The sequence below is a fragment of the Lepidochelys kempii genome, chromosome 8 (assembly GCF_965140285.1).
Source record: "Lepidochelys kempii isolate rLepKem1 chromosome 8, rLepKem1.hap1, whole genome shotgun sequence".
In the NCBI taxonomy this organism is placed as follows: Eukaryota; Metazoa; Chordata; order Testudines; family Cheloniidae; genus Lepidochelys; species Lepidochelys kempii.
The window spans coordinates 14,719,081-14,745,284 of record NC_136387.1 but is presented as its reverse complement, the minus strand read 5'-3'; the positions used below and the strand labels follow the sequence as shown (position 1 = coordinate 14,745,284).

Genomic DNA, 26,204 nt, shown 5'->3' with positions numbered 1-26,204 from the left:
CTGAAAACACTAAATTCTTATCACACCTGACCTCAGGCGGTGACAGGAAAACCTGCCCCAAAGAGAGTCAATCTCAATATTCCTTTCCATGGGAAAGCAACTAAGGCGCTTCTGTTACACGCCATTATTTTGTACCTTGTGTTGACATATACAGCAGAGTAATGGGAGTGCAAAGTGGATGTGAAACGATACCATTGTGATTGAGCAAGGTTTTAAACCCCCTTTGCCCTGTGTACAAGGTGCAGCGTAATGGATAATCAAGCCATCAGTTTCTGTAATCGTTGTAAGCCCATGGCTATCCCTACACCTTGGGGAACTGTTTTATGTAGAGAAGTTTCTTTTTTGTTTTTTAGCTTTCCTTGTGTTGTATGGAATATGTGAGGCTAAGGGCCTTTGTTAAATTACAGTCCAATAAGACACAATACGAAATCTTAGCAAACCAAACAGTTTTTTTTCTTTTTATAATTTATTCAGCCTCTTTCTTCCCCCACATCTGTCTCTGGGGCACCGATAACGTAGATGCTTAAAATTGGAAGAAACACTAACCAAAACAAATTAATTTTTGCAGCTCAGTAATCCAACATATTATTCTGACTAAAATCAATAATTAACCTCTGCAAAAAATCTGGCATCTTTCAATCTAACGGCCTGAATCTGCACTTGGATCTGCACAAGTGGCCCTTGTGCTTCTGCAGAGCTCCACTAACTTCAGGGGGGATGCACATGGGCTAAAGGGGCCGTCTGTTTGAATCCAGTTGCAGGATCAGGGTTGTAATTAGGAGGAAAGAACCCATCTCTGTACACGATTAAACTTTTGATACAAATTTTCTGCTTAATAAGCCCAAATCTTCAAACCTAGACATCATGGCTAGGAGCCAGACTGTCAGCTGTGTTAAGCTCACTCCACACTGGCAGAGTGGCACAAAACAACTTTAAAGCTACCCTAATGGGACATCTTGAAGATCCCACCAAGATGGAGGAATGCTGGCCTAGTGTAAAGCTGGGGTAGCCAGCTTTATGCAATCCCCCTGCTAACCCTTGGTTCAGGGGCATGTAAGGGTCGGATGGATGAAGAAAAAGGTATTCCAGGAGCAAAAGAAAGTTCAAGATAGAACAGAAAGTATTCCACCAGTCCCCAGCCAGCAGAGCAGCCCTGGGGCACCATTCAAACTTATCTCGGGGGCCATTTTGGCCCCTGGCAGTCCCAGTATTGACAGAGCTCTTCCCTACCTCGGCTGCACTGAGCCTGAGGGGAAGTGTGAATGTGTACTCCGTGCAGCTGAGCACTGTGCCGTAATAGTTAAATTCTGAATCTGGGCACTTGAAATGCCAGACACCCATTTTGAGGCAAATGCCAATTTGAGTGTGCAAATCTTTATTTGATCACCTCACTTTAAAAGCCTATGTAGGAAAATTTGTTCCTCGGTGTCAGCAACTGTCTGCAGTATGAGCTTGATAAATACACTTTTGCAGCGGGGAGAGTTCTCCATTGCTCTCTATGTACATCCTTGCACTCTTTACTACTCCTGCTAACTTAGCTTCATTGATGTTGTGGCCTAACGCTTCGCTTCGTATGCTGCTCTCTTTCTCTCTCTCTCGATAATCTTTACCCTTTTGCTCCTCTAGTGCCTTTTTCTTTTTATTATTTTATGACTCTCTTGTTGTCTTCCTGTCAGTGTTTCTTTCCTTTCTGTCTCCCATGCCCTTCACCTGCAGAAAGTGATCTTTCCGAGACAGGACGATGTGCTCATCTCCTTCCTGCCTCTGGCTCACATGTTTGAAAGAGTTATACAGGTAAGAAACCTGTCTGAACTAACTAGGCCTTGTGGGGCTCCTTGTGTTTTCTTCCAGAGTCAGTGGGCTCCTTCTTGTGAGGATGTATACATTTCCTATTTGCCTTTAGCACACATATTTGAGAAAATGGTACAGGTAAGGTCATGGGGTCAGTGGAAGTCCTCTGTTTCCACACTAAAAAATAACGAAATAAAATTGTAAACACGGCAAAATACTCCACAATATACTGGAGAGCTCAAACAGATTGTACTCCAAAATTTTCATGGGTGCAGATTCTGATCTCATTTGCACAGGTAAATCTGGGGCAACTCTAATAGAGTCTCTGGAGTGTAACTGAGATTAGAAAATGGCACGTGCAGAAATAATTATGTTTTGGAGGCAAAAGATATCTATTATTTTGGGAGGGCAGCTTTTCAAAGTATTATAGAACCAGCAATCATGGTGGTTAAAATAATATTGCACGTATTCTTTATCAACTCCACTCTTTTTATGGTGTCAGATTTGCAGAAACTGAAAAGCAGGAAAAAACCCCACAGTGGTGACACATGCAGTCTTCCTGGCAGATCAGTGTATAATGCACAATAAGTGGAAGCCATCATCTCTTGGAAATAATGACAAGTAGAAGTACTGACTCATGCCAGCCCATATAAGTGACTTCACTTTCTTTCCAAATAAGGCAGATGATAGCTGCCGGTCTGAAAATCCATGAACTAGAGATTGGATCTGGATTCAGTTCTGACTCAAATTTCCCAAAACGTAGCGGGGGCTCAGATTCTGTGGTCAGATTTGGACGTACGCCATGTTTTTTGGATCAGAATCTGAACCCAAGCTTTCCCAAAGTTTTTTGCTTTTTTTTTTGTGTTTTTGGGTGGGATTTTAGATTTGGAGTGCTGCTTTGGGCCTAACTCTAATAACAGCTAAACCAGACTTAAATTACTGTTTGCCATGTTAAGAAACCTGCAGGCTCCTGGGATTACTCTTTAAACCTCAGTATCTCGACTACTTACTTTTTTTAAGTGCTCCCTGTGCATATACAGTGACTATTTTTTCCATATGGATCTTTAATTATTTAGCCAGGAACCTGCTGCACATGTGAAGTACAGTATGTGGATAGGACAGGGTGATATTTCTTAAACCCACAAGCTTCTATTGGTTAAATTCCTATGGTTTTATAGTCAGTACCTGGAGAGTAAGTATTAACCATGTTGTTGTAGCCGTGCTGATCTCAGGATATTAAAGAGAGAAGGTAGGTGAGGTAATACCTTTGATTGAACCAACTTCTCTTGATGAGAGACAAGCTTATGCAGAGCTCTTAAATGTGGTATAGCTGCATAAATCCCATTAACTCAGTAGGAGTTATACGGCTACTCCCTCATGGCTTTGGAAATGTAAGATTTAAGATGGGGGAGGATTTTCACAGGCACATAAGAGAGTTTAGGTGGTCAACTCCCAATGACTTCCAATGGGAGTTGAGTGCCTATTCCTTATTGTCCTTTGTGTCCTGAAAATTTCCCCTCCATGCCAACAAAAATCCAGCAATTTCAGAGATAAATAAAACTGGTCACTCACTGATACCTAAATACTACAGGGCTCTGATATTAGACACTGCGTTTTTTTCAAAGCCTAAAATGTACAGGGGGAGTTAAGAATTAACTCTCCACACTTGACTCAGAATATCCTTGATTGCTAGCCAGTAATTTCATTTTAAATATGCTCTAAGGTTTTTTACAAAGGAATGCTTCTTTTCACCAAAATAAGAGTGTGCAAATAACTGTGTATATGGTATGTGACACAGACTGGGAGCTCTTATTATTTTTACCTCTTTTCTCACTACCTGAAACTCCCTTTTTCCCCCCTGAGGCCCTCATGGCTCCACACTGCACCCAGACAAGGAATCTTTTGTAGGCCAGAAGACTCAGAACTGACTTAATGCTTGCATCCCAGGGCTGAGTAGATACCTTCACAGTGCTCTCAGCCTCCGCAACAGTGGAATGCATGCCCATGTGCTGGGAATCACAGTTGGATCTCCCATTTGCCATTGGGTTAACAACAGGTACATCCTCTCCTCAAAGGAAATGCATATTGGGTTATAGGATATTCTAACAGCTGCATGAAGATAGTCTCAGTAGGCATAAAAAGACATGAAGGAACCTCTGTTAATCACAAAAGGGCTAGCATAGAGATTTCATGAGGAATTATACATTAAAGACTAAATGTTTTCCTAGTCCCCAGCATCAAAGGTGAGTCTAAAGAAAATGGTGTCCAACAGAACATGGAATCACAGGCTGGTCAACCTAACATTCACCTCAATCTTGCCAGAATCCAGTAGAACCCCACAGCCATACAAAGAGCTGTCTGTGAAGTATGCTCCACTGAAAGACAGTTTGTCCCCAATCTGATGCAGTGGTCCTGGAGTGATCATGTAAGAGAACTGTGCAATCTGATTACATGACAACCTAGTAAAGAGATTTAATTGTGGAGTCAGAAAAGTTGCATAATGAGTCATATGGTAAAAATAAAAAAGCAGAAATTGGGAACTTAGGGTGGGAATTTCAAAAGTGGCTTAAAAGCTCAAGCCCCATTGAGTGCAATGGGACTTTGGGTTCCTAGGTTATTCAAGTGCTTTTGAAAATCGCACCTTTCAGCTTTGATTCCTTTTTCTCCCACAAATTGTGCTAAATTTTGTTTTCTAAACATGAATGCTAAGTAAAGAATCTATGATCAAGGTTCATACAAAATCAGTGTGTTTCTACCCAATTTACTATGTGGTTTAGTTGTTTTTTAAAAAAACCATTAGCCACAATTGTAAATAAAATTTCAGGAATGCGACTTTAAAACAGGGATGGGGTGCTTTGCCACAGTGATTAAATGCAAGGAAATAAGTATTCCGTTTCTCCCCCCGCCCATCACAGTCTATCATATATTGCCATGGGGGGCGAATTGGATTCTTTCAAGGAGATATCCGTCTCTTATCGGATGATATGAAAACATTGCGTCCAACCGTTTTCCCTGTTGTACCTCGATTATTAAATAGAATGTATGATAAGGTAAGTTTCATTTATTCTGTTTGTAGTAATAAAGTCAATAATTGTCTAGTAGTTAACTTAGAGACTTCCCTTAGGTTTGGCCTTTTCCCCTAACTCTCGTACACTTTTTGCCTCACTGCAAATACATTAGACCAGATCCTAGCTGGTGTAAATCTTCATAGCCTTTCTGAAGTCAATGGAGTTATGTCAGCTTATACCAGTTGAGGACCTGGCCCATTGTGTTTTAAAGTGAAATTCTGTGCATGTAGGTCCTGTTCCTGCTCCCACTACAGTCAATGGTGACATTCCCAGTGATTTCACTGGTACAGGATCTGAGCCCCAGAGTAGCACGTATCAAACTTGGATGTGCTAATGCTTTCTCTACTTTTGAGCCTGTGCTGGAGCTTGGTCCTCACTCGCTGCTGGCAGTGACAGGAGAGATATAATGAGCATTCTTAAAAGGGCTTAAATATTTCATGGTCTAGGCTAGCTTTGTGGCTAAAAATCCTTCATACTAAGAGACGGTCATCTGAGAACTCCATGGAAGGTATTTAAGAGGATAGCATATTTTGTAGCCATGTTCAATATGTGTAGAGTTTTTATCCTAAAAGTAAGAGATGGATCTAAAGGCACAAACTACTGATTTAAGCTTTCTGCAAGTTCAGGTCTGTTTGGATCTGCAGTTCTGGTTCCTCATTATCAAGATGGATATGAGGGGGTACTGATATGGAGATCCGGTTCTGGTTGCTCTCTGATAAAACATAAAGATAAAACATAAAGGCCATCATCACCTCAACAAATAACAATATGTGTGCTTGGTGCCAAATATTCTCATTCAAGTTGCTCAACCCTAGAACTGTATCATAGTTTCACCTAATGGTTGCATATAATAGAAATCATAAAGAAACACTGATCATATAAATGTAGTCAATGCCTCTATTCTCTTGATTTCTCCCCTCTTTTGTCTAAGGGAAAAGTAAGTATATTTCAGAATAGATTGCAACAAAACATAATTTGTACACCTACAACTGCAGTGTAGTAGTCTTAATGATACAGCTGGCATAACGGTAACTTCATTGACATCAGTAGAGTGGTGTCTGCTTTGCCCAGTGGTAAATCTGATTCTGTGACTGTTATCATAAAGATATTAATACACCCTGTTTTCTTTCTTAGCTGTGTAATCTTTCATGCCATCCTGCATTCTCTTAGATCTTTAGCCAAGCAAATACTCCATTGAAACGTTGGCTTCTGGAATTTGCTGCAGAACGTAAAAAGGCTGAAGTCCAAAGTGGAATCATTAGAAATGACAGTTTATGGGATAAACTATTTTTTAATAAAATCCAGGTAAGAACTTGGGAAAAGTGACTGTATAGCTGTTGCTCAAGAAAATAGATGGAATGAAAAATTGCAGTTTTCTACTAGTAGTTTAAAATCAGTGAAGTCAGCTTGGCTGATTTAGAAACAGTGGAATTGAAAAAAAGGAACCTAGAGAGGAGAGAGCACCATTTTTGTTTCTCTTTTAATAGAGGCATTTGTTTACTCTGCTTATTTTTGCTATTCACTTTGGGTATTTGGGTGCAATCCATCCCTATGCGGAGGGTCAGCACAAGGTGTAGGCATCACTGAAGTATTGCTTAAGCGCTGTTTTATGGCCTTAAGGGGTGCATAACATGAAATCTAAGATGGTGAAGAGGCAGCAGAACACTTCGCTTTTTCATGTAAAATCTCAGGAATCTGAGCACATTTTTATGTATTTTTAGGTATCGGCATAAGGGCCTCTGCTCCACAGAAATTAAGTCAGCAGAGAATTTCACCCAGAAGTTTAGCTTTATATTGAAATTCAATATATACTTCATATATCTAAATGCCCTAGGTGGGCCACTATAAAACAATGAATAAAATACTGGGCATGAAAGAAGGAATGGCACAAAAATGAGGTTAACAAACTTATTTTCTTTGGGGCTTCCTGCCTCCTTAATCATCCAGCCTCTCTCAGGTTTACAGGGTCTTGCTCCTGTGAATTCGGTCTATTAATGAGATAGAATTGTGTTTTTTCCATTGAACCCCAGCAGCAAGTACTATATGTATTTGTGGCAATACTCTGGCTCCTCACCAGCCAAGCTGAAATAAAAGAAAGGTGGAGGGGAAGTTAAAAAGAGAAAGGGGGCGGGGGGAAGTATTTTTGCTGAAGACATTTAGGCCTGTTCCAAAGTCCACTGAAAGGTTCCCATTGATTTCAGTAGCTTTTGGATTAGGGCCTTAGTCAGTACATATCCCAAACCATTTTTTCCCCTAAGAAAAAGCATACAAGGCCATAAAGGAAAGCCTGTGCATTTAACATGCAATTGAACAAGAGGGAAAGGAAAACAGAATATCTGAGGGCCTGTTGGGTGCAATCTGAACAGTCCTGCTATTTGCCACAGGGTCCCACAGTAAAGCATTCCTAGGTCAGCTAAATCACTGATATGCTGTATCACTCCAGCAAGCTCTGGTTTAATTAATTTTCTTAATTGGATGACTTATCCCATGACATGTCACTTTATGTTTAGCCAGCGAAACTGATCGCTCCTTTCATTTGTGAACTGCTCACCCACAGTCTGCAAAGATAAGAGTTCAAATGATGCAGATGAGGCATTTGTCCTTCACAGATGTAAGGCAAATCAGGCTCCGCATTGATTCGGGATCTGTGACCGTGACCTTCTAACCTCAAAGTCTAAAAATTACAAGAAATTCTTTGTCTTCCTTTTTTTGACTTACAGCATAGCTGAAAAGTGACAAAGGGGTTGATGTGATATCATCTACACTACACATACTTGAAGGACATCAACATTAAAAAGCAGACAGAATTGTTTGGGTTGTTCAGGGAGGAATTACCAAAACAATGGGATGAAAATGAGCAAAAAAAGAATGGAGGCAGTACATTAGGGTGGGGTTTTGTTGTTTTTTTTTTTGGTCCTAACCATGAAGTCATATAGAGCCAGATGGATTCATGCCTGCCTCAGCACAGAAGGATGGACTAGATGACTTCTTGAGGTCCCTTCCAGCCCTACATTTCTATGATTCTATGCAGGCACACCCTTGCATCTGTGCCAGGCAGTGTTGACTTCGAAGGGGCTCTATTTGGGCAGAAAGGTCTGCCCTTGCAGAGTCAATTGCAGGACTGGAATCTAAGACTGTAATAATCTTGAGGAAAACTATGGAATCCCCATTCTTTATATGAACAGCAACGAGCCAAAGCACATGGACTTTTTGTTCTGTTTGTACAATGTTTAGTACAATGGGTTCCTGGTCCATGATGTGGCTCCTAGGCACTATGGTGGTGATTATAATATTCCGTGTCAGAAGGGTTGTTTCTTTTGGGGTACTTCCAGTTATATGCAGTTAGTGCTTTTTCTTTCAATATTTGACTGAAGGTGTATGCTCATATGGGAGGCTAAGAGTTTTATTTTCTCTTATTATCTAACAGGCAAGCCTTGGTGGGTGTGTTAGGATGATTATAACGGGAGCTGCCCCTGCTTCTCCAACTGTTCTGGGGTTCCTTCGGGCAGCACTTGGATGTCAGGTACACTTCACCTATGCAGTTATTCAGACGCACTGTTGTACTAGCTCTTCAAGTTGTTAAGAAATCAAGGGAAACGTATATTTAAAATAACATTTACCAACACAAACCACAATAGAAATTGTATATTTCTGATGGTCAAAGATATAAATAGTAAGAATGGGCTCCAACCACATAGGTCAGACACGGCTCCAAACTCTCCCAAAGTTGAGAGGAGTTTGGATCCAGGACTTTCAGTTCTTTATAGCGAGAGACAGCCAGTGACAAAGTTCGGATCTGGAAGCAAATTCAGGAATATTTGGATCTAAGGTTTGCATCCATATCTAGAGGGGGGGGAAAGATCAGCGGCAATAAGATGGTGGAACTTGTCAATTTTCAAAAGTCACACTGATTAAGAACTAGCATAATACTTTGGAGATGCCTATTTCCTGGGCACTGAAAACCAGACACATACTGAAGGGACCTGTCTAGTGTCCTGGGAAGATGGTGTGGGCCAAACCACTTACTGCAGAATCCAAGGAGTCTGAGAACACATAGCTTGCCTGGTACTAGAATTCTGCTCAGGTGGTTAGCAAAGCAAGTGGCCTTTAGAAGGAAGTGGCAAACAAGCCCTACCCTTCTCAGATGCCTGAAGCTTGCCAGAAAAAAGTTTCCAAAAAGACAGTCTTCAAAACTGTATTTCATATTAGTGCAAAGAATCTGGTTTCTCTCACAGAGGTACATACTACTTTATTCAAGCAACTGCTATCAGTACAACTGTCCTCTCTTCCCACTATTTTCAGATTCTTACAGTGATGTTCATTCAGAATAATTCCTAACAATGTTTCCCATACAATGAAGACCAGAGCAACTTTCCTTGTCAGTCCGTACACTGTATATAGTGTAGTTGTAGCCACGTCGCTCCCAGGATATTAGAGTGACAGGTGGGAGAGGAGGTAATATCTAAATATTACCTCACCCAGCTTGTCTCTCTAATCAACATACTGCATTGTGGTTCACATTCACAGCATTGTGCAACAAGAAGGAAACTGAACAATGTTCAAATCATATGTAAGTATTAATCTGTCAACAGACTCAAAGCTATATATCTCTTTGTCAGATTTATGAAGGTTACGGTCAAACAGAGTGCACAGCAGGATGTACCTTTACCACTCCAGGTGACTGGACTTCAGGTAAAAATGACGGTCTCTCCAAAGAAAGGACAGAATTGTTAGTGCAGGGGTTCTCAGACTTTTGTACAGATGACCCCTTACACATAGCAAGCCTCTGAGTGTGACCCCCCTCTTATAAATTAAAAACACTTTTTTATATATTTAACACCATTATAAATGCTGGAGGCAAAGCGGGGTTTGGGGTGGGGGCTGACAACTTGTGACCCCCCCATATAATAACCTTGCAACCCTCTGAGAGGTCCTGACCACCAGTTTGAGAACCCCTGTGTTAGTGTATTTGGAACACTTTTAGGGGGCTGTAATACCTATAGGATACTATTCAACACTTTATCATTGTGCTGAGTAATTTGGGTGAATTCAGTATTTATGAAAGTGAGGTATTAATAGCACTAGCCAAAGAAAGGTAGAATTTGATCAGATGCTCTGCAAGTTTTGCTAGAGAGATCTAGAACTATGCCTTGGTCTTGATCTGCAAAAATCCCCTGTCCTTTCCACTTCGGGCCTGCCTTGGGCAGAGACTACTAGTGCTATTGAATTGTGTTTGTTAGCCTAATCTTTGTTCCAGTATTACATCTAACAAATTCATATTCACTTGTCACCAAAATCAGGCTTTGAGCACAGATCCAATGCCAGATAATGGGGGGGAAAAAGAGGATGCTTAGAGGTTTACGGTTAGTCTGGTTTAAGGATTCTAGGCTATTACACTTTCAAACCTTTGGGATCTTATGATGGTTAATATAATCAGATGAAAACTTCAATCAGCACCCAGCATGTAGTCAGTGTTCAGCAAATCTTAAATAATAAGAGTACTGCAGTATTAATTATTAATATTTATAGAATGGCTTTGGAACAGGTATGATCAAATTCATTCAAATGAATACCTGCACAACAATTGGACATAGTTTATTAGTCCCATTAATAATCTAAAAACCTCCCTTTTCAACACTAATTTTCTGTGATTGGAGTAGAGCACACAATATGATTTCCAGTACAGATTGCTGTATATCAGCTTGTTTTCTACACAGCAGAAAAGGCCAATTACCTGTTATGAGATGTATAAATTTTTCCAGTTATACTTTCACTATGTTTGTCTCACACTGTCTTCATTTTGGTGCCCTACCCAGCACATAATTACTGAACACACATTCACAAATATATATTAAGGACTGGAGCCTCACTTTGTTAAATCTGCTGGTCCTAAGCAGACTTAAACCTGGGCAGATCTGTGAAGGAGTCCCCTATTGTGGACAAAACCCTGGGTGGCAGAGAACCAGTGTACCTTGCCCTTCAGAGTGACCATTCTTTGGGGTGGGCCAGAACACCTTTGTGCTCCTATGATCTTTGTCTACCAGAACATTCCATTTTGGTCATTGACAGCTAGCATAATTTAGAGTAGCTTAAGCCGTTATAGTTTACTTTGGAGAAATTGGAAAAAGGTTGAATTTAAAGCCATTGTAACTCAAAGCCTTTGACTTTTCTAGATGATGCACAAAACAGAACTTTGGGCTCTGTTATTAACAAGTTACTCTGAGTTAAGTCTTTAAAAGAGGGGTTGATTTAATTTCCTGTTGGTCAGAGGAAGATGGTAAGGCAAAAGGGTCCTGTATTGTTACACTGAAAAATAGGAATCCTATCCAGACAGGTTAAAGGATTCTGCACACAGACACATATGCTTCAAGAACACTGAACTTCAGGAAGTTCAGCTAGAAATGGGTGATGTGCTAATAATAATCTAATGAGTGCCATTTTTAGAAAGAAATGACAAATAACTTTAATTTGCAGGTCACGTAGGAGCTCCTCTGCCCTGCAATTTAATCAAACTGATGGATGTGGAAGAGATGAATTATTTTGCTTTGAAAGGAGAAGGAGAGGTATCATCTCAAACATTATATACAGCTCCTCGGTAGTTAATTCTTTGAGGCAGGCTGTCATAAAAAATCTGTGAGCCATTTGTTACTACTTGTATCTGAGAATCCTTTTTAAGTGCCCCTTGTCATAGATGTGTTCTATACTCCAGTTGAGAAATGAAAGGAAAAAAGCAGAACAGATGAACCGGTCCGGCAGCAGTAGAGCATCATAATGTTAATTACAAATACAAGGGTATTACAGAACCTCCAGCAAGTGCTACAGCTAATTATTTTTGAAGGGGCTGAGGGTTTCACACAGGCAGACCCTTACACTCACACAGAATCCCATTGACTCCAATGGGATCCCATAGAGGCATAAGGGTTCACCTAAGTGGAGCCCTTCACAAGATTAGGGCCTCGTTATATAAGGATCAACTCATCCAGTCCTCATGCATCCCTAGTACAGTGAAAACTTTTATTGAAATAAACAATGAAGTCAATAGGACTTTCCTCTGAGTAAGAACAGCATTAGGATTGTAAGACTTGGCTCTACATGTTTAAGGTCCCAATTCAGCAAAGCATTTAACCTCATGCTTCACTTTAAGTATGTGTTTAAGTCCCATTAAAGTTAAGCATATGCTTATGTAGTTTGCAGAATAGGGATGGCTTGTTGAATCAAGGCCTAGGTTCTGGTCCTGGTAGATACTGACTGCTATCCTGTCCCACTGAGGGCTTTCAGCAGCTTGCAATAGGCACGCAGGACTTTGTGGGATCAAGCTTAGTTATTTTTATACTGCACTGGAACTAATTTATGTACTTTTTAACATAACTATTTTTCTTTTTTCCATTTATATTTTCAAATTCAATGAAAGGCCATTGATTCACAGAATAAAATCAAAGCTGAGGATTATATTTAAATTTTCCTTTTAATGTCAATGGTTGTCAGCCCATTTCATAACCTATAATATCACGCAGGCTACGTTAAAGAGAAATAGTGTAATTTCATATTATCCCAGAGTTCTGCATTTCTAGTTTTCCTTCAGCAACAAAATCCCAGCACACTGCAATTTACTGGCGAGTGCTTAATACCATAGAATGGGGATCTGGTAGCATGGATCCTTGCACCCTTGCAGAGTCCCACTGATTTGTAGTAGGACTCTTTGCAGTCATATGCAGTTGTCCTAGTGGATCCCAACGCAGGACTGAGGCCTAAATTAGCAGCTGAAGTCTCACAAAGAATAAACCCGTTAATACTTTTAATGCTCATGAAAACTCTTCAGCTAATGAGGACTCCTTAGGCTCCAGAGGTAAAGGGTTCATATTTTAGGACAAGTCCTAAGTTCTGTTCCCAATGCCCCATATGTACAGTTTAGCTCACAAACTTGGTGGGTGAAATCCCATCCCCACTGAAGTGAATGGTAATACTCCCATTGACTTCAGTGGGGCCAAGATTTCATCCAGCATCTGGATGTACAGTGTGCAGTGATATGATTCACCACAGAGTACTCTATACTCCCTAATTATGTTCACAGCTTACCCTGAAAGCTTTGACACTTTATTCTTGCTAGTGCATTTAGGTTTTAACTAGAGGTGATCAAAATGTTCACAACAACATTCAAAATGTTCAAAATCTAAGAGTTTTCCTATTTCACTGTAAATGCAAAATATGGACCAATTTTTAGTGCAAAATATCAGCACTAAAGCTAGGTTTCAGAGTAACAGCCGTGTTAGTCTGTATTCGCAAAAAGAAAAGGAGTACTTGTGGCACCTTAGAGACTAACCAATTTATCTGAGCATGAGCTTTCGTGAGCTGCAGCGAAAGCTCATGCTCAAATAAATTGGTTAGTCTCTAAGGTGCCACAAGTACTCCTTTTCTTTTAGCACTAAAGCTAGTTCATTTTTAGTAACAATGATCACATTTTTCAGCAAAATTGTTGTCTTTGTAAAAAATATGAGGAAGGTTGTGATATCACATGCATTTGCAGTCAGTTTTTCTGTTCTCATGAAATATTGTCAAAAGACAATTTTGGGGCTGAGAAAAACAAACAAGAAAAGTCCAGAAAATTTCGGACACAAATAGACTGCAGTTCTGCACAGTCTTGTTTTCCTGCTTTACACCTACATTAGTTTAAAAAATAGGGTGGGTGGTAGCATAATTTGAAATATTTTATTTTGTTGGAGCACTCATATGGGAAAGAATCCACGCAATTCCATACAAAAGCGCGAGACTTTGTCAGCAACCAGGTCTCTTTTGCAGATATGTGTGAAAGGACCCAATGTTTTCAAAGGTTATCTAAAAGATGACGAGAAGACAGCTGAAGCGCTGGATAAAGAAGGCTGGCTTCATACTGGAGACATTGGGAAATGGTTACCTGTATGTACTGATCAGATTCTCAGTTCTTTTGTAAATTGTATATTCCTATGTAAATTCTAAGGTAGTACTCTTGTATTTTCAAGCAAATCTTTGTCTGACAGTTTTTTGTGGAATAACCCTATGTCAATCACCAGGAGTTGGTGCGTCCTCAGAGTCAAGTCCATGCACCTTGGCCCCAGTTACAGGTCTGCTTCAGGCCTCAGCATTCCAGGTTTTAAGCAAAGCATAAAGAAAAGTTTCTGTGATATCTCATTAGTTCATGTAAGGTATCAAGCAGATTTGCCTCTCCCCAGAGGCTATTTTAATATCCAAAGCCAATCACTCCATCTTTAATTAATCTTTGGAAGAGATGACACTTTGGTAGAGATGACAATCTACCCTCTGCTTGACAGAGGTCAGTTCAACTGCTTCTGAAATCGAGCCACCTCTACAGTGGCATTCTGAAATCAACTCACTTGTTTAAAGACCAAACAGCTTGATTTTTTTTTTTTTTTAGAAGTACTGAATGCTCTCAAATACCATTCAAGTCCATGAGAACGGCAGGTTCTCAGCACTTTTGAAAATAAAGTTACTGCTTTCTGCGATTTTTTTTCATATTTAAATTCTAATAGTATTTGATAAAGACTCTGTCTAAACAGCAACATCTGCACTAAAGAATAATTTTTAAAAATTATCAGGTGAAAAAAGTATCCTACCCAGAACAAGAGGTGGGAGGACAAACTCAAAACAAAACTGGGAAACTTCTGAATACCAAAGCATTTTCATTATCTTTTGAGTTCTTTAAACACCATTATTCTGGACCCTGCATATAAATGCAGGCGCACAGAGCACTTTTTCAGACTGAAAAGTGAGGGGAGAAAAGACTTTCTTTTCTCCGCCCCAATGAAATTTCTTATTTTCTTCTGTCTTTCAGAAGAAAGACAATGTATATCAAAAACTTGCTGGTTTCAATGTATAAATGGGCATTTGGCAGAAATGTCACAAAAAGCAAAATTTCTGGGCAGCATGATGGCCTGGGACAAAATGACAAATGTGGTCATGAAGTATTTTTTGGTATTTTTAAACAGTTCTGACTACCAGAATAGCACTTTCCTTCCCTGTGTGATGACGGTTGAGTTTATAATGGAAGTTTGGACTTACCCTTAAAAAGACTCCATCATGGCTGATGGGCTGAAAATACAACCTGTGTTTAAGAGACTATATTTATCAAAAATGTCCTCCTGATCCTGAAAATCTCTTGTCCAAGTGAGGGCTGGAAGACTGATTAAATTCAACCTTTTCTGCTGGGCAGTTCACCACCAATAAACCCATAGTAGGGCCAGTTTCCTGGGTTCAGACACTCTTGCTCTGATCTTTGCTCTGCCTGGATGGTCCAGTCTTGCTGGTAGACAGGGGATTGTGCACCTCCTCCCAGTTTTATTGTTAGCTTTTTAATGAAATGTAGAGTCAAGTGCAAAAAATACATTGTTTACTGGGCCTGTATATTCAAATAACCATTTTGGTAACCATTATCTCTCTTTCCCAACAGAATGGGACACTTAAAATTATTGATCGGAAAAAGCATATATTTAAACTTGCTCAGGGAGAATATATTGCACCTGAAAAGATTGAGAATATCTACATCCGCAGTGAGCCTATTGCCCAGATATATGTGCATGGAGACAGTTTACAGGTAAAATGTAACACTTCAAAATAATTTTAGAGCCAGACCCTCTGCTTGACAGGTTCTGCACCTGGCACCAAGGGGTCAGTAAAGGTGACCTTTCTATCCCTCACCATCCTCCTCCCCAACTCTGGAATGGGCTCAAAGCTAGTTAGGCCCCCAACCACTCGAATGACTATACACAGCTTGGGGAATGGGCGACAATCTAGCCTCTAAAGCTACCTCATTTTCCTCCTTCAAATCCCTCCTTAAAACTCTCCTGTGCCATGAGGCCTACAAATAACTTGACAAAGGTCAGGCTGCTGGGGTGCTGAGCCTACTGGCATCAACTTTTAGAAATAGAGGACAGCAGAGAACATGCTAGAGCTGCACTTTAATTCACAAGTGCAGGACCCTTCATCACTTAAGTCCTGCATAGTACCTGCATGTGAGAGATCTGTCTGCCAAGTGCTTACGCAGGTGGGCAGAACTATTCTCTGTATTAAAACAGAATAGTTAGGGGCATGTTTTCAAAAGGGGCTTCTGAAATTCTGCCCACAAAATTCTGCTCGCTAAAGCTTTGTGTGTGGAAAAACTTGCTTTTGTGCACACATTGGAGATAGCTGCGTGTGTAAGCATCCAGTTTACATATGCAACGGCTGGTGTTTTTACATACCAACAGGTACAATTTCAGACACTGTAACAACTAACCTTTACCCACCGATCATGCCCTTGAGCCAAATACATATTTCTCTTTGACATCAATATGATTTCCCCGGATGGTCAGAGATCCATGAATGGAATAGTAATAAACAAAATGGACCAAGTTCTGCTCTCACTTACACCAGCGTAAAAGCAAAGTAACTTTGGCTCAGATTCTGCAATTTGAATTCTACTCTGCACTGAAGCTAACAATGTATTATATTTTTTCTGGCAAATATATTAACTGTCACTTTAGGGCTCTTTTATCTGAGGAGAAGAAATGTTCATCATAAATACTTCATCATGAAATTTAGCCAAATACAGTGCTGCATTGAAATGATTAAACCCGGCAAACCAAGATTATTTATGTCCTGGAATATTATATTTTAAATATGGTTCTTTCCTCAGCTGATACATTTTTTTTTTTTCTGATGCAGGCCTTCTTGGTGGGAATTGTTGTACCTGATTCTGAAGTCATGCCAGGCTGGGCAAAGAAAAGAGGGTTTGAGGGAACATATGCAGAGCTCTGTAAAAATACGGTGTGTCCTTAAAAATACATATGTGTGTGCGTTTAATTAACAGTGATCTGTAAGATGCAGCACTAGGAAACGATAGCACTGAAATAAAGGTATGCTCACATAAAAGAGAATAGGCAAACCAAGCCCTTAAGCTCCTTAACATCGTTCTTATTTAGTAGCACTACTAATGGCACTTTCCAAATATGTAAGAAGACAAGGTCTTCAGTGATCTTACACCTGCATATTCCACTTTTTTCCCCTCAAGCACTGAGCATCACCTGCTGTCATAGACAGAATACTGAACTAGATGGTCATTTGTCTGTGTCATTATGACCATTCTTCTGAATGTTTCTGTGAATACATATCATACGGTTCTTTTTTATGCAATCTCTTTTTAGACTCGTATGAAAGGTAACACTTCTTTCCTATTAATGTTTAACTCAGCTAAAAAATTCAAAGTAGTTGTTATAAATAATGGCAAGATGCAAAGTTTTTAAGTGAAAATATTCTACGTTGGTGGCTAAAGTGAGGCACTTATATTCATATTTAGGCACCTTAATAAGCAGAATGGTTTTTAAGAAGTATTGAGCACCAACTAGAGTCATGAAACATAGATGATTTAAGCCACAATCCATTTACACACGCACTTAACTTTAAAAGCACATGAATACCACTGAAGTCAATGGGACTATTCGGGCACTTAAGAGTTTGAAGGATTAAGGCTTTAAATGTCTATCCTCAACCAAAGTTTGAAAACGTTAGCCTTACATTTTCTGCTGTATAAAAATATTATCACATTATTTATTTATAAAGCATTCATACGTTTTCTATTTATAAAGGAATTTCTTTTAAAGCAACATTTGCTAATTAATGTATGAACTGCCAGAATCAACAGTGTATTTGTGCTTTGATCAGTAAACTTTATTTTCCTGCTGAATAATATCATTGGATGTAAAGATGTCTCTTGAAGGGTAATGGAAAACTATGTGTTCTAACCCAGGAGCTGACACAAGCAATAATGGAAGATATGGTGCGGCTAGGGAAGGAAGGTGGACTTCATTCTTTTGAGCAGGTATGATAACATTATTCCCTATGGTCAGAAAACTTGACCCTTTATGATGAATAGGCAGTTGTTAGTATGCATCATATAAAGCCTAAATGTCAGATTATGTTGTGTCTGTAAGTAATTATAGCTTGCATTTGTGTATTTCTTAAACTCTTTAGCCCCTAAGAATGCATGAATATTGCCACAAAGGTCCACAGTAATAAAAGCCTCATTATTATTTTGATGGTTCTATGCAGGAATTTTGTGAAAGCACCACTATGCCACTGACAAATTATTTTTGTCATTTTTGATTAAATAAGGACTATAGTCCCTGATCCTGTTTTCTGCACACAGCAGGAGTCAGAGTAGATTCAGTGGGAGTTATGGGTGCATAGGGAATACAAGAGCAGGCCCTATATAATCCCTGATATAATCACCAGAGGTCAAGAGGTATTTTTAGGAGCCTGATCCTACTCCCATTGAAAGCAATGTGGCAAAGTAGGATCAGGTTTACAGTACCATTCATGTAACTGACCTAGAAAATACAGCTGCTCTGCTTATTTTCAGTGCATGCACTAATCCTTTTCTAAGGCTTGCCTAAATATTTTGTGCAACAGACTTACAAACGTTCAAACAGGAAAATTCTGAAACTGATGCAGTATTTCATGGTAGCAATAATATAGATCAAAACACATAAAAAGGCTAACATCAAATGTTTCTTTAAAAGTTAATGTTTTATTGCATATCTGTTATTAAAATATTAATATAAAAGTGAATATCTAAGACATTATTTAAATATCACTAGTAAGCTTCATTTATTTGTCTGTTTTTGCTTGAGAAGTCCAGTGAAAATCCACTGTGTTAAAGAGTTTGCAGAAGCTCCTGAAACCTTAAATCTCTTTGTCTCCATTTTTCTGACAGTTCCATAACTGATAAAAGAAATTCCACATGGAGCATGGATCATAATACATGAAATTGGCTGTCTAGTAATTACCTGGGTTGTTCCTGCCCTAATCTTCACACTATGAATACCCTTAACACAACAGTTCTACTGACATGCATTAAATAAACTGTGAGGTTATGAGATGAACTCTGCTGCAGTGCTAAAAAATATAGAAAGAAACCATATGAAATGGAAATACAGTACCTGAATGTATTGCAGTTCAAAAACAAGGGTCTATTGTGTAGAGCCTCATATGTAGAGCAGTATGTGATTGTTATGACCTAACATTGGGCCAGATTATCTCACCAGTATGGACCATACAGAGATGTCCCACTGCACAGGTCCACCTTTCCCATAGATGGAGTTGTGTGAAATTTTTCAGACAAGTAGTTTATTTGCCAAAAAATGTAGTTTCAATCAACCCAAAACTATTCACTATTTGACCCCTCTGCCTAGTGTGGAGAAGGGATTTAAATTTGGGTCTCGGAGATTACTCCAGTCATTGGGCAGTGGGATGTTCTGGGGCAGGTCTTTCTCAGACTCTCCTATTTAAGCTATTCCACTGAGTATAAATAATTAGACATGACCTTCGGTCTCACACCTCCCCGGTGAGTGCCCTAACCACTAGACTATAGAGTCATTCTCACTCTCTGGTCTAATGACCGCTTAAATAGGCATTAACTAAAACAAGCAAACCCAAGAGTTTTTAAACAAGTCTAATTAAAAATCCATTCCCCTCACAATTGCTCCACTTTCACTACCTTGATTCTTGTGATGTCACCATTTCACTAGTTCTCCAGTAAGCCTTCTGAGCAGAAAAGCACTTCTGAGCAGAAAAGACCTGAATTTCTGATATATAAAATCCTTTGGAGATTTTTAGTAGATCCAGGCCAATATATTCTGGATGTCTGTCATAGGGATTTTTTTATTATTATTAAAAGAAGACAGTCACAAGTGATATGTGAACTTTTCTTGAATTTAGGCAGGACAGTGTTAGTTTGAGGGGTCATGTAATTTTAATCAGACTCTTTCATAATCTTTTAACTAGCTATAACATTAATGCACAAAGTTTACCATTTTAAGAACTTTAAAAATAATTGCTGTACCACTATGTTGTTCTTTTATGTAAAGATTTTGTATATAACTACATATAAGTCACGAGTTTCAAAAGGTTCTGCAGTTTTTGAGTGCTCAACTCGGAGACAGTTTAGAGGATGGGTGTTCCAAAATCATGCCCCCTTAGTGCGTCTCAAGTTAAGCACCCAAAAATTACAGAACTCAAAATCATCAGTCCCTTTTAAAAGTCACTTGGCCACAGTATATAAAGAAATTATTTGTGGTCCCTACATTTTGCCCCTGGAATAAAATGCACACAAGGAAAAGAGAGCCACAGAATTTAATGGAATAAAAAGGTCATTCTTAAACCACATTTCCTACAACTCCTAGTCTGTCCAAATGTGAAGAGGATTGGTGATGGACAAAAAAAGGAGAAGATGGCTAAGGAGTCCTGTCTGAATGATGTAGATTGTGGCCAGCCATACAGAATAGTTTTCTACTGTCTCCCACCACCAGCACCACCATAAATATAGTGGAAACACAACCCACCCCCATTTGTGCCACCAAGCTTCCTGCTGTGCTCAGACGCCGTGGATTAGTAAGGGCAGCCTTGTAAAATTCTCTTTGCCTGGGATGAGTGATTTTTATCACTGTAACTGGTCACTAAAACACCATCTTTTTTTGCATGATCATTATCATGTTAACTTTGGATCAGAAGACTTTTATGCTGGCTAGTAAAGCTTCATGACAGCTTTGCAAGGCTGAATCAGTGCTGTTTAGTGTCTTTGGGCAGATTTAAATCCTTTCTCCTTCTCCTGACTCTGTGACACCCTCCCGTCTTCTGTGACTCTTCAGCTATGTGGAAATATTGTGGATGGGGCAACATCACATATAGCCACATTTCCCCTCTGCTTGAGCCACTCTGAGTTTTTTGGGGATACGCTCCTTTGCATACCACGCAGTGGAACAAGAGCACAGCAGACTGAATGCATATTTATTTTAGGGACGGGGGCAATATTTTGCGGGGAGCATGTGGACAAAGGTTTACGGTGCAGGGAGAAGATGATGCTAATAAAAGTATGAAGGACTGATTGAGAAGTGGTGAGATACAGCCATAGTATGGACAGGTGGTGTTCACACTTCATCATGCCACTGTGTTAGTGCTTCTTAATTCCAACCTGCAACACAAATATTATATCCGTCCTGAGAATTCTGTTAAACAAGAAGAGTGTGTGGATGCTTTGTGATATGGACAGACAACTAGTAGGATTGAAGATGGACCCAGCAAAGTCATTTTTGCTGATAACCTAAGCAGGATCGTTATGATTTCAGGAGTTTTGATTAGTACTAATTATTAATAGTGGATGATGTTAGTTTAGTCTTGCCATAAATATATTTATTTTCTATTTCAGGTCAAAGCCATTTACATCCACTCTGATCTATTCTCAGTACAAAATGGCTTGCTGACACCAACGCTAAAGGCTAGGAGACGAGAGCTAAGAGATTACTTCAAAAAACAAATAGAAGAGCTTTATTCAAGTGTCTCCATGTGAAGCGGCAGAAAAATTCTTCTGAATAATGTACTTTGTAGCAATATTAAAGTACATACTCAAAAGTACAGAGCCAGAATGACACAGTTGAAATGAACAAGCATCTGCCCTTATGTCTGAACCTTTTGTTGTTCCAAGGCCTCATCACTGATATAACAGTAAATTTCCTTTTTCATCAGCTGTAGTACGCTATAGGAGACTACTGAAAACTACGCTACATAGCCATATAAAGATACATAAATTCCAGCACATCTTAAAGTATATCATGGAAGGTTACATTATTATTAATGCCCCCAAACAGTATTGATTACACATCAGGAAAAAGGTATGTGATATATCTGTTGATATGATTGTATATAACATTATAGATTATGACTAAAATCCTGGATAATTCAATAATGTGGTCTACCTCAAACATTCAAAGGCTGATAATTAAAATCATAACTAAATCTGTTTTCCCTAACCTAGAACTTCAAGTTAGATCTTTGGTCGTTTTGTTTTGTTTTTTTTAAGTGACAGCTTTTATACTCTGCAAGACATAAATTCCACTGACTTTATGTAATCATCAAAGACCTGACTAACAGAGAACCAGGAATAAATTTCCTGATTTCATTTGTATGCAATATGCCCATCAGCATATTAGGCGTAATGGAAAAAGCCAGATTAATACCACTTCGTAATTGCAAAAATATTTTAGGAAGTTATACATTTCCTGTATTCCTTTTTTTCAATGCATCTGAATTCAGTTTATAGCATGGCAGATAGATCTTCCTTGAGATGCTGACTCAGCACAGTATGCCCATTGGCTCACAAACGCACAAGCTGGGAAGAATGTGGACGCATTGGTGGCTCTGTGGCAGACTGATCTACTCATAAGGGTCAGCTTTCTGTGGGAGCTACAAAATAAAAAGCTTCACAAGAGGAGCAGAACTAGTGTAAATGAGCCCTCACCATCCTATACACTCCTGATTCTTAATTTATTGCTTCACATGATGCTAGTGCTATGCAGTCCAGCCGGATTAATGCCCTGGCACAGCTGCAGGCAGAGGAATGGAGCTCTGGCTCAGTGTATGAACCATAATTGTGAACAGTGTTCAGTAAAACAAATTTACTTGCTAGAAATGATGGCATCATATCCCCATTGCTGTAGCGCAATGGTAAAGGGCCTCCCTTGTGTTGCTGGAGTGTTACTCCTGAGTACCCATGTTGCTGAGGGGGAAGCTTCCTTGACGGTTTTCCTTCCCACCACCATGGTGAGATGGCATGGTGGGAGGTAAGGTTACCACCTGGCTGGTATTTGACCGGCCTGGCCAGTTTTTTTATGGATTTACCAGAAAAATACTTTAGTCTGCCAGGTTGTTTTTTTTAATGTGGGCCTAAGGATTTGCATTATTATCATAATACACTTGGATATCTAATGTCAAAAGTCGGCATCCAGTTAAAGATGCTGCGGTGTTCCCACTTCTGCAGTTTAAGCGATAACCGCTCAAAAGTGTTTGAAAATACAGTAGCTGTCTGCCCAGGCAAGCGCAGCATGCATGTGTGTGAGAGAGGGCTTGAGTCATGCGAGAGTGATAGTATCATGTGTTATCTTTAGGGTGACCCTATTTCCCAAGGGGAAAATGGGACACCCCCAGCCGCTTACTCGAGCTGCCGCCCCTCCTGGCACGAGGCCGATGCCGGTCACTGGAACCCTGCCACTCCCCCCTTCCCTCCCCATGCAAGGCTGTTGCTGGTCACCTGAACCCTGCCCCCTCCACAAGGTTGTTGCCCGGTTGCTGGAACCCTCCCGGATCCCTGCATGCTTGAATGCTTCCCTTCCCCCTCCCCAACTCTACCTCCCCCTTGCACGTGGCTGGCATCTCTACTCGCCTCCACCGCATGGTCCTCCACATCGCAACCCGCTTTTCTGCAAAAGTGGGCATTTGTCCTGATTGCTCTTGCCAACTGATTAAGTTGGCAAGAACAAACAGGACAAATGCCCACTTTCGCGCCAAAAAAAAAAAAAAAAAAAAAGTCAGGACGGGGCTTAAAAAAGAGACTGTCCTGGCCAAAATGGGACGTATGGTCACCCCAGTTTTCTCTCTAGATATTATAGGTGGCTGTTTGAAGGGGAGGAGGGTTGCAGAGTTACCTTATGGTTGGGGTTGCAGCAGGCGTAGTGGGGGGAAGGCACTGGGTTTTTTTGCATTTCAAAAGTGGAAACCCTAGTGGGAGGGGGCACAGGTTTCTTTCTTTTTCTTTCTGATGAGTCTTGGAAATTGAGCTTCAGCTAGGGAAAGATTGATCTTTGTGCTACAACCACTTTAAAATTTGTCACTGACTGAATCAAGATCTATCAAAGAAGGACCTTCCCTATATTTTGGACATTTGCAGAGCTCTAATACAATTCCATGATCCCAATTACCATATAAAGCCGTTGGTCTAGATAAAGCCTTAGCCTTCACTGTGGCAAAGGGGAAGCCACTAGAAAGGCAATATCTCCCCAGTGGAATAGGAGCAGACTCTGGAACTACATGCTCAACTGCATGGTGTTAAAAGCTGCAGGCTTACACCATTCAAGGAACCTGAGGACACTCCATGAGCCAACAGCCTTGGTGGCTTCTTCCAGCTGAACAGGGTCCTAAATTATTTTTTTTAATAACTGCTATTAGTTATGCCAATCCACACACTTGCATGGGGCTGCTAGATGACCTGGTTTGCTAGGGCAGTAAATATGAACTTATTTTTCTGTCTGAGACAAGTCCATCATTACTTTTCATACTAAAAAGCCTAAATTAAATTATTAATCTAAATTGTCATATACCTTCCTTCTGAAATTCCATTGCATGCTTTAAAAGAAATGAAATAATTGAACTAATGAGCTAGTTTTATGCAGAGTCTGTTCTATTAAAGAGATTTCAGAGCAAACAGCTAAAACTACACAGGCGACTGCATCTGTTACATAATCTCACTTGTACAGCACGTGTTTATCTGATTTATCAAATGTGCATTCTATGGGCCTGATTCTTCATTGCCCTGCATCTTGTATAGTCATTTCTATCAGTACAAAATTGGTGTAAAACACAACCATTGTAATCCGGTAGTGTTTTACACTCATGTTACACCGATATAAATGATTATCCACAGTGCAAAGCATCAGGTGCAATACCTTTTTTCTCCTTTAAGCAAATATGATCTACTTTAGGAACTAGTAACTAGTTCCTTAAATAAACAGATGTGTAAAAAAGAAGCTATTTTCCACTGACCTTTCTCTACAGCATGAATTTAATTTACTTTCCTTTTCCTCTAAAGTGATTCAGTCCACCTGACCTGTCCAGACAACTGATATCTAATTTTGTATAAATATTGAGGATCCTTATTTGAATTTACTTATGGCTTACATGCTTGTTAACTTTAATACTAGAGGGGGTGGGAGTAGGAAGAAACTATGTACATGACCACACCAAGGTGATGTAAAATTTGGAAAGAATTGGCTCAAATGAACATTTTTTTACAGCCATATCCTGAAAGTGTGTAAATTTTTAAATCTTGGGGGAAACCCTTGGTACATGAAATAAAGCCACCCCCACCCTCCAGTCATTTTATCTTGTGTAATTAGAACTTCCTCTGCAGATCATTCTTAGCTCATTAACCTCGGAAACGTTAGAAGGGATAAAAAACCTCAAATGAATGTGCCTAAATATGTTCTTTAACATAAGCACTAATATGCTTTCCTTCAGACATCTGGCACACCTGTCTTCCTTTTGCATGCTTTGTTTTTTCCTTAAGTGAAAATATTTATTGTAGCCACTGCAAGGAAAATCCCAGTGTTCGTTAGGTTTGAGTTCCCCTACGACCTCTTTATAGTATCTCAGGGTAATAATTTACACAGTGTGTTATGTATCTTTGTCTTATTTGAGAATTCCCCTTCAAAACTCAAGTGCTATCAAAGAAATGATAGTATGTACTGGTCTTCTCCTAAAGCATTTCCACTCTGGGTGGCTTAAAAATAGGTATTTTAATCTTATCACTTGAAGGTATAGGGCAGGGGTCGGCAACCTTTCAGAAGTGGTGTGCTGAGTCTTCATTTATTCACTTTAATTTAAGGTTTCACGTGCCGGTAATACATTTTAATGTTTTTTAGAAGGTCTCTCTCTATATATTATATAACTAAACTATTGTTGTATTGTAAAATAAACAAGGTTTTCAAAATGTTTAAGAAGCTTCATTTAAAAATTAAATTAAAATGTTGATCTTACGCCGCCGACCCGCTCAGCCTGCTGCTGGTGTGGGGTTCTGTTCACCTAGGCCGGCAGCGGGCTGAGCGGGGCCTAGGGCCGGGATCCTGGCTGGCAAGGGGCCGGCAGCCAGAACCCCAGACCGGCAGTGGGCTGAGCGGCTCAGCCCACTGCTGCTCAGGGGTTCTGTCCGCCGGCTCCTGCCAGCCGGGGTCCCGGCTGCCGGACCCGCTGCTGGTCTGAGGTCCCGGCCCTACTTACCTTCTCCCTAGTTCTGGCCATTCTCTTCCTCTCTCTCTGCACTGAGCTGAGGGTGGGAGTGCACTGAGCACAGGGCTGGGGGTGAAGGAGCAGACTGGGGGTTGGGGTGCAGGGTCTGGCCAGGAGCTAGAATGAGGGAGGGGGCTCAGGGTTGGGGCAGGAGGTTTGGGTGTGGAGTGCTTACCTGGGCAGCTCCCATTTGGTGGGAGGGGTGCAGGTGGGAATATGTGTGTGGGGGGGGAGGTGCAAGAGCTCCCATTTGGTGCTCAGGGTAGGGGTGGGGATGTGGGGGGGTGCATGGGGTGTGGAAAGGCTGGGTATGTGGGGGGGTGCAAGAGTCAGGGCAGAGGGCTGGGGGCATGTGAGGGGGGTGCAGGTGTCAGGGCATGAGGTGTGGGGGGCCTGGGTATGTGTGGGGGTGCCAAGTCAGGGCTGGGGTCATGGGGGGGGGTGAAGGAGTCAAGCAGAGGGCTGGATGTGTGTGAGGGGGGTACA

General features: G+C 40.3%; 1 protein-coding gene across 7 annotated transcripts in view; it reads left to right on the top strand.

Moving 5' to 3' along the window:
- ACSL6 (acyl-CoA synthetase long chain family member 6) overlaps nucleotides 1–25,424 on the top strand; it is a 111,342-nt gene extending 85,918 nt beyond the window's left edge. For all 7 annotated transcript variants that reach the window (XM_073355623.2, XM_073355629.2, XM_073355625.2 and 4 more), the window contains 11 exons: nucleotides 1,717–1,794; nucleotides 4,707–4,841; nucleotides 6,030–6,164; nucleotides 8,287–8,382; nucleotides 9,479–9,551; nucleotides 11,334–11,422; nucleotides 13,656–13,772; nucleotides 15,301–15,444; nucleotides 16,554–16,655; nucleotides 17,635–17,706; nucleotides 21,091–25,424. In XM_073355623.2, coding sequence (XP_073211724.2) covers nucleotides 1,717–1,794; nucleotides 4,707–4,841; nucleotides 6,030–6,164; nucleotides 8,287–8,382; nucleotides 9,479–9,551; nucleotides 11,334–11,422; nucleotides 13,656–13,772; nucleotides 15,301–15,444; nucleotides 16,554–16,655; nucleotides 17,635–17,706; nucleotides 21,091–21,231 — 1,182 coding nt within the window. In that variant the 3' untranslated portion in view covers nucleotides 21,232–25,424. The remainder of the gene's footprint in view (nucleotides 1–1,716; nucleotides 1,795–4,706; nucleotides 4,842–6,029; nucleotides 6,165–8,286; nucleotides 8,383–9,478; nucleotides 9,552–11,333; nucleotides 11,423–13,655; nucleotides 13,773–15,300; nucleotides 15,445–16,553; nucleotides 16,656–17,634; nucleotides 17,707–21,090) is intronic.
- The last annotated feature ends 780 nt before the right edge of the window (nucleotides 25,425–26,204 follow it).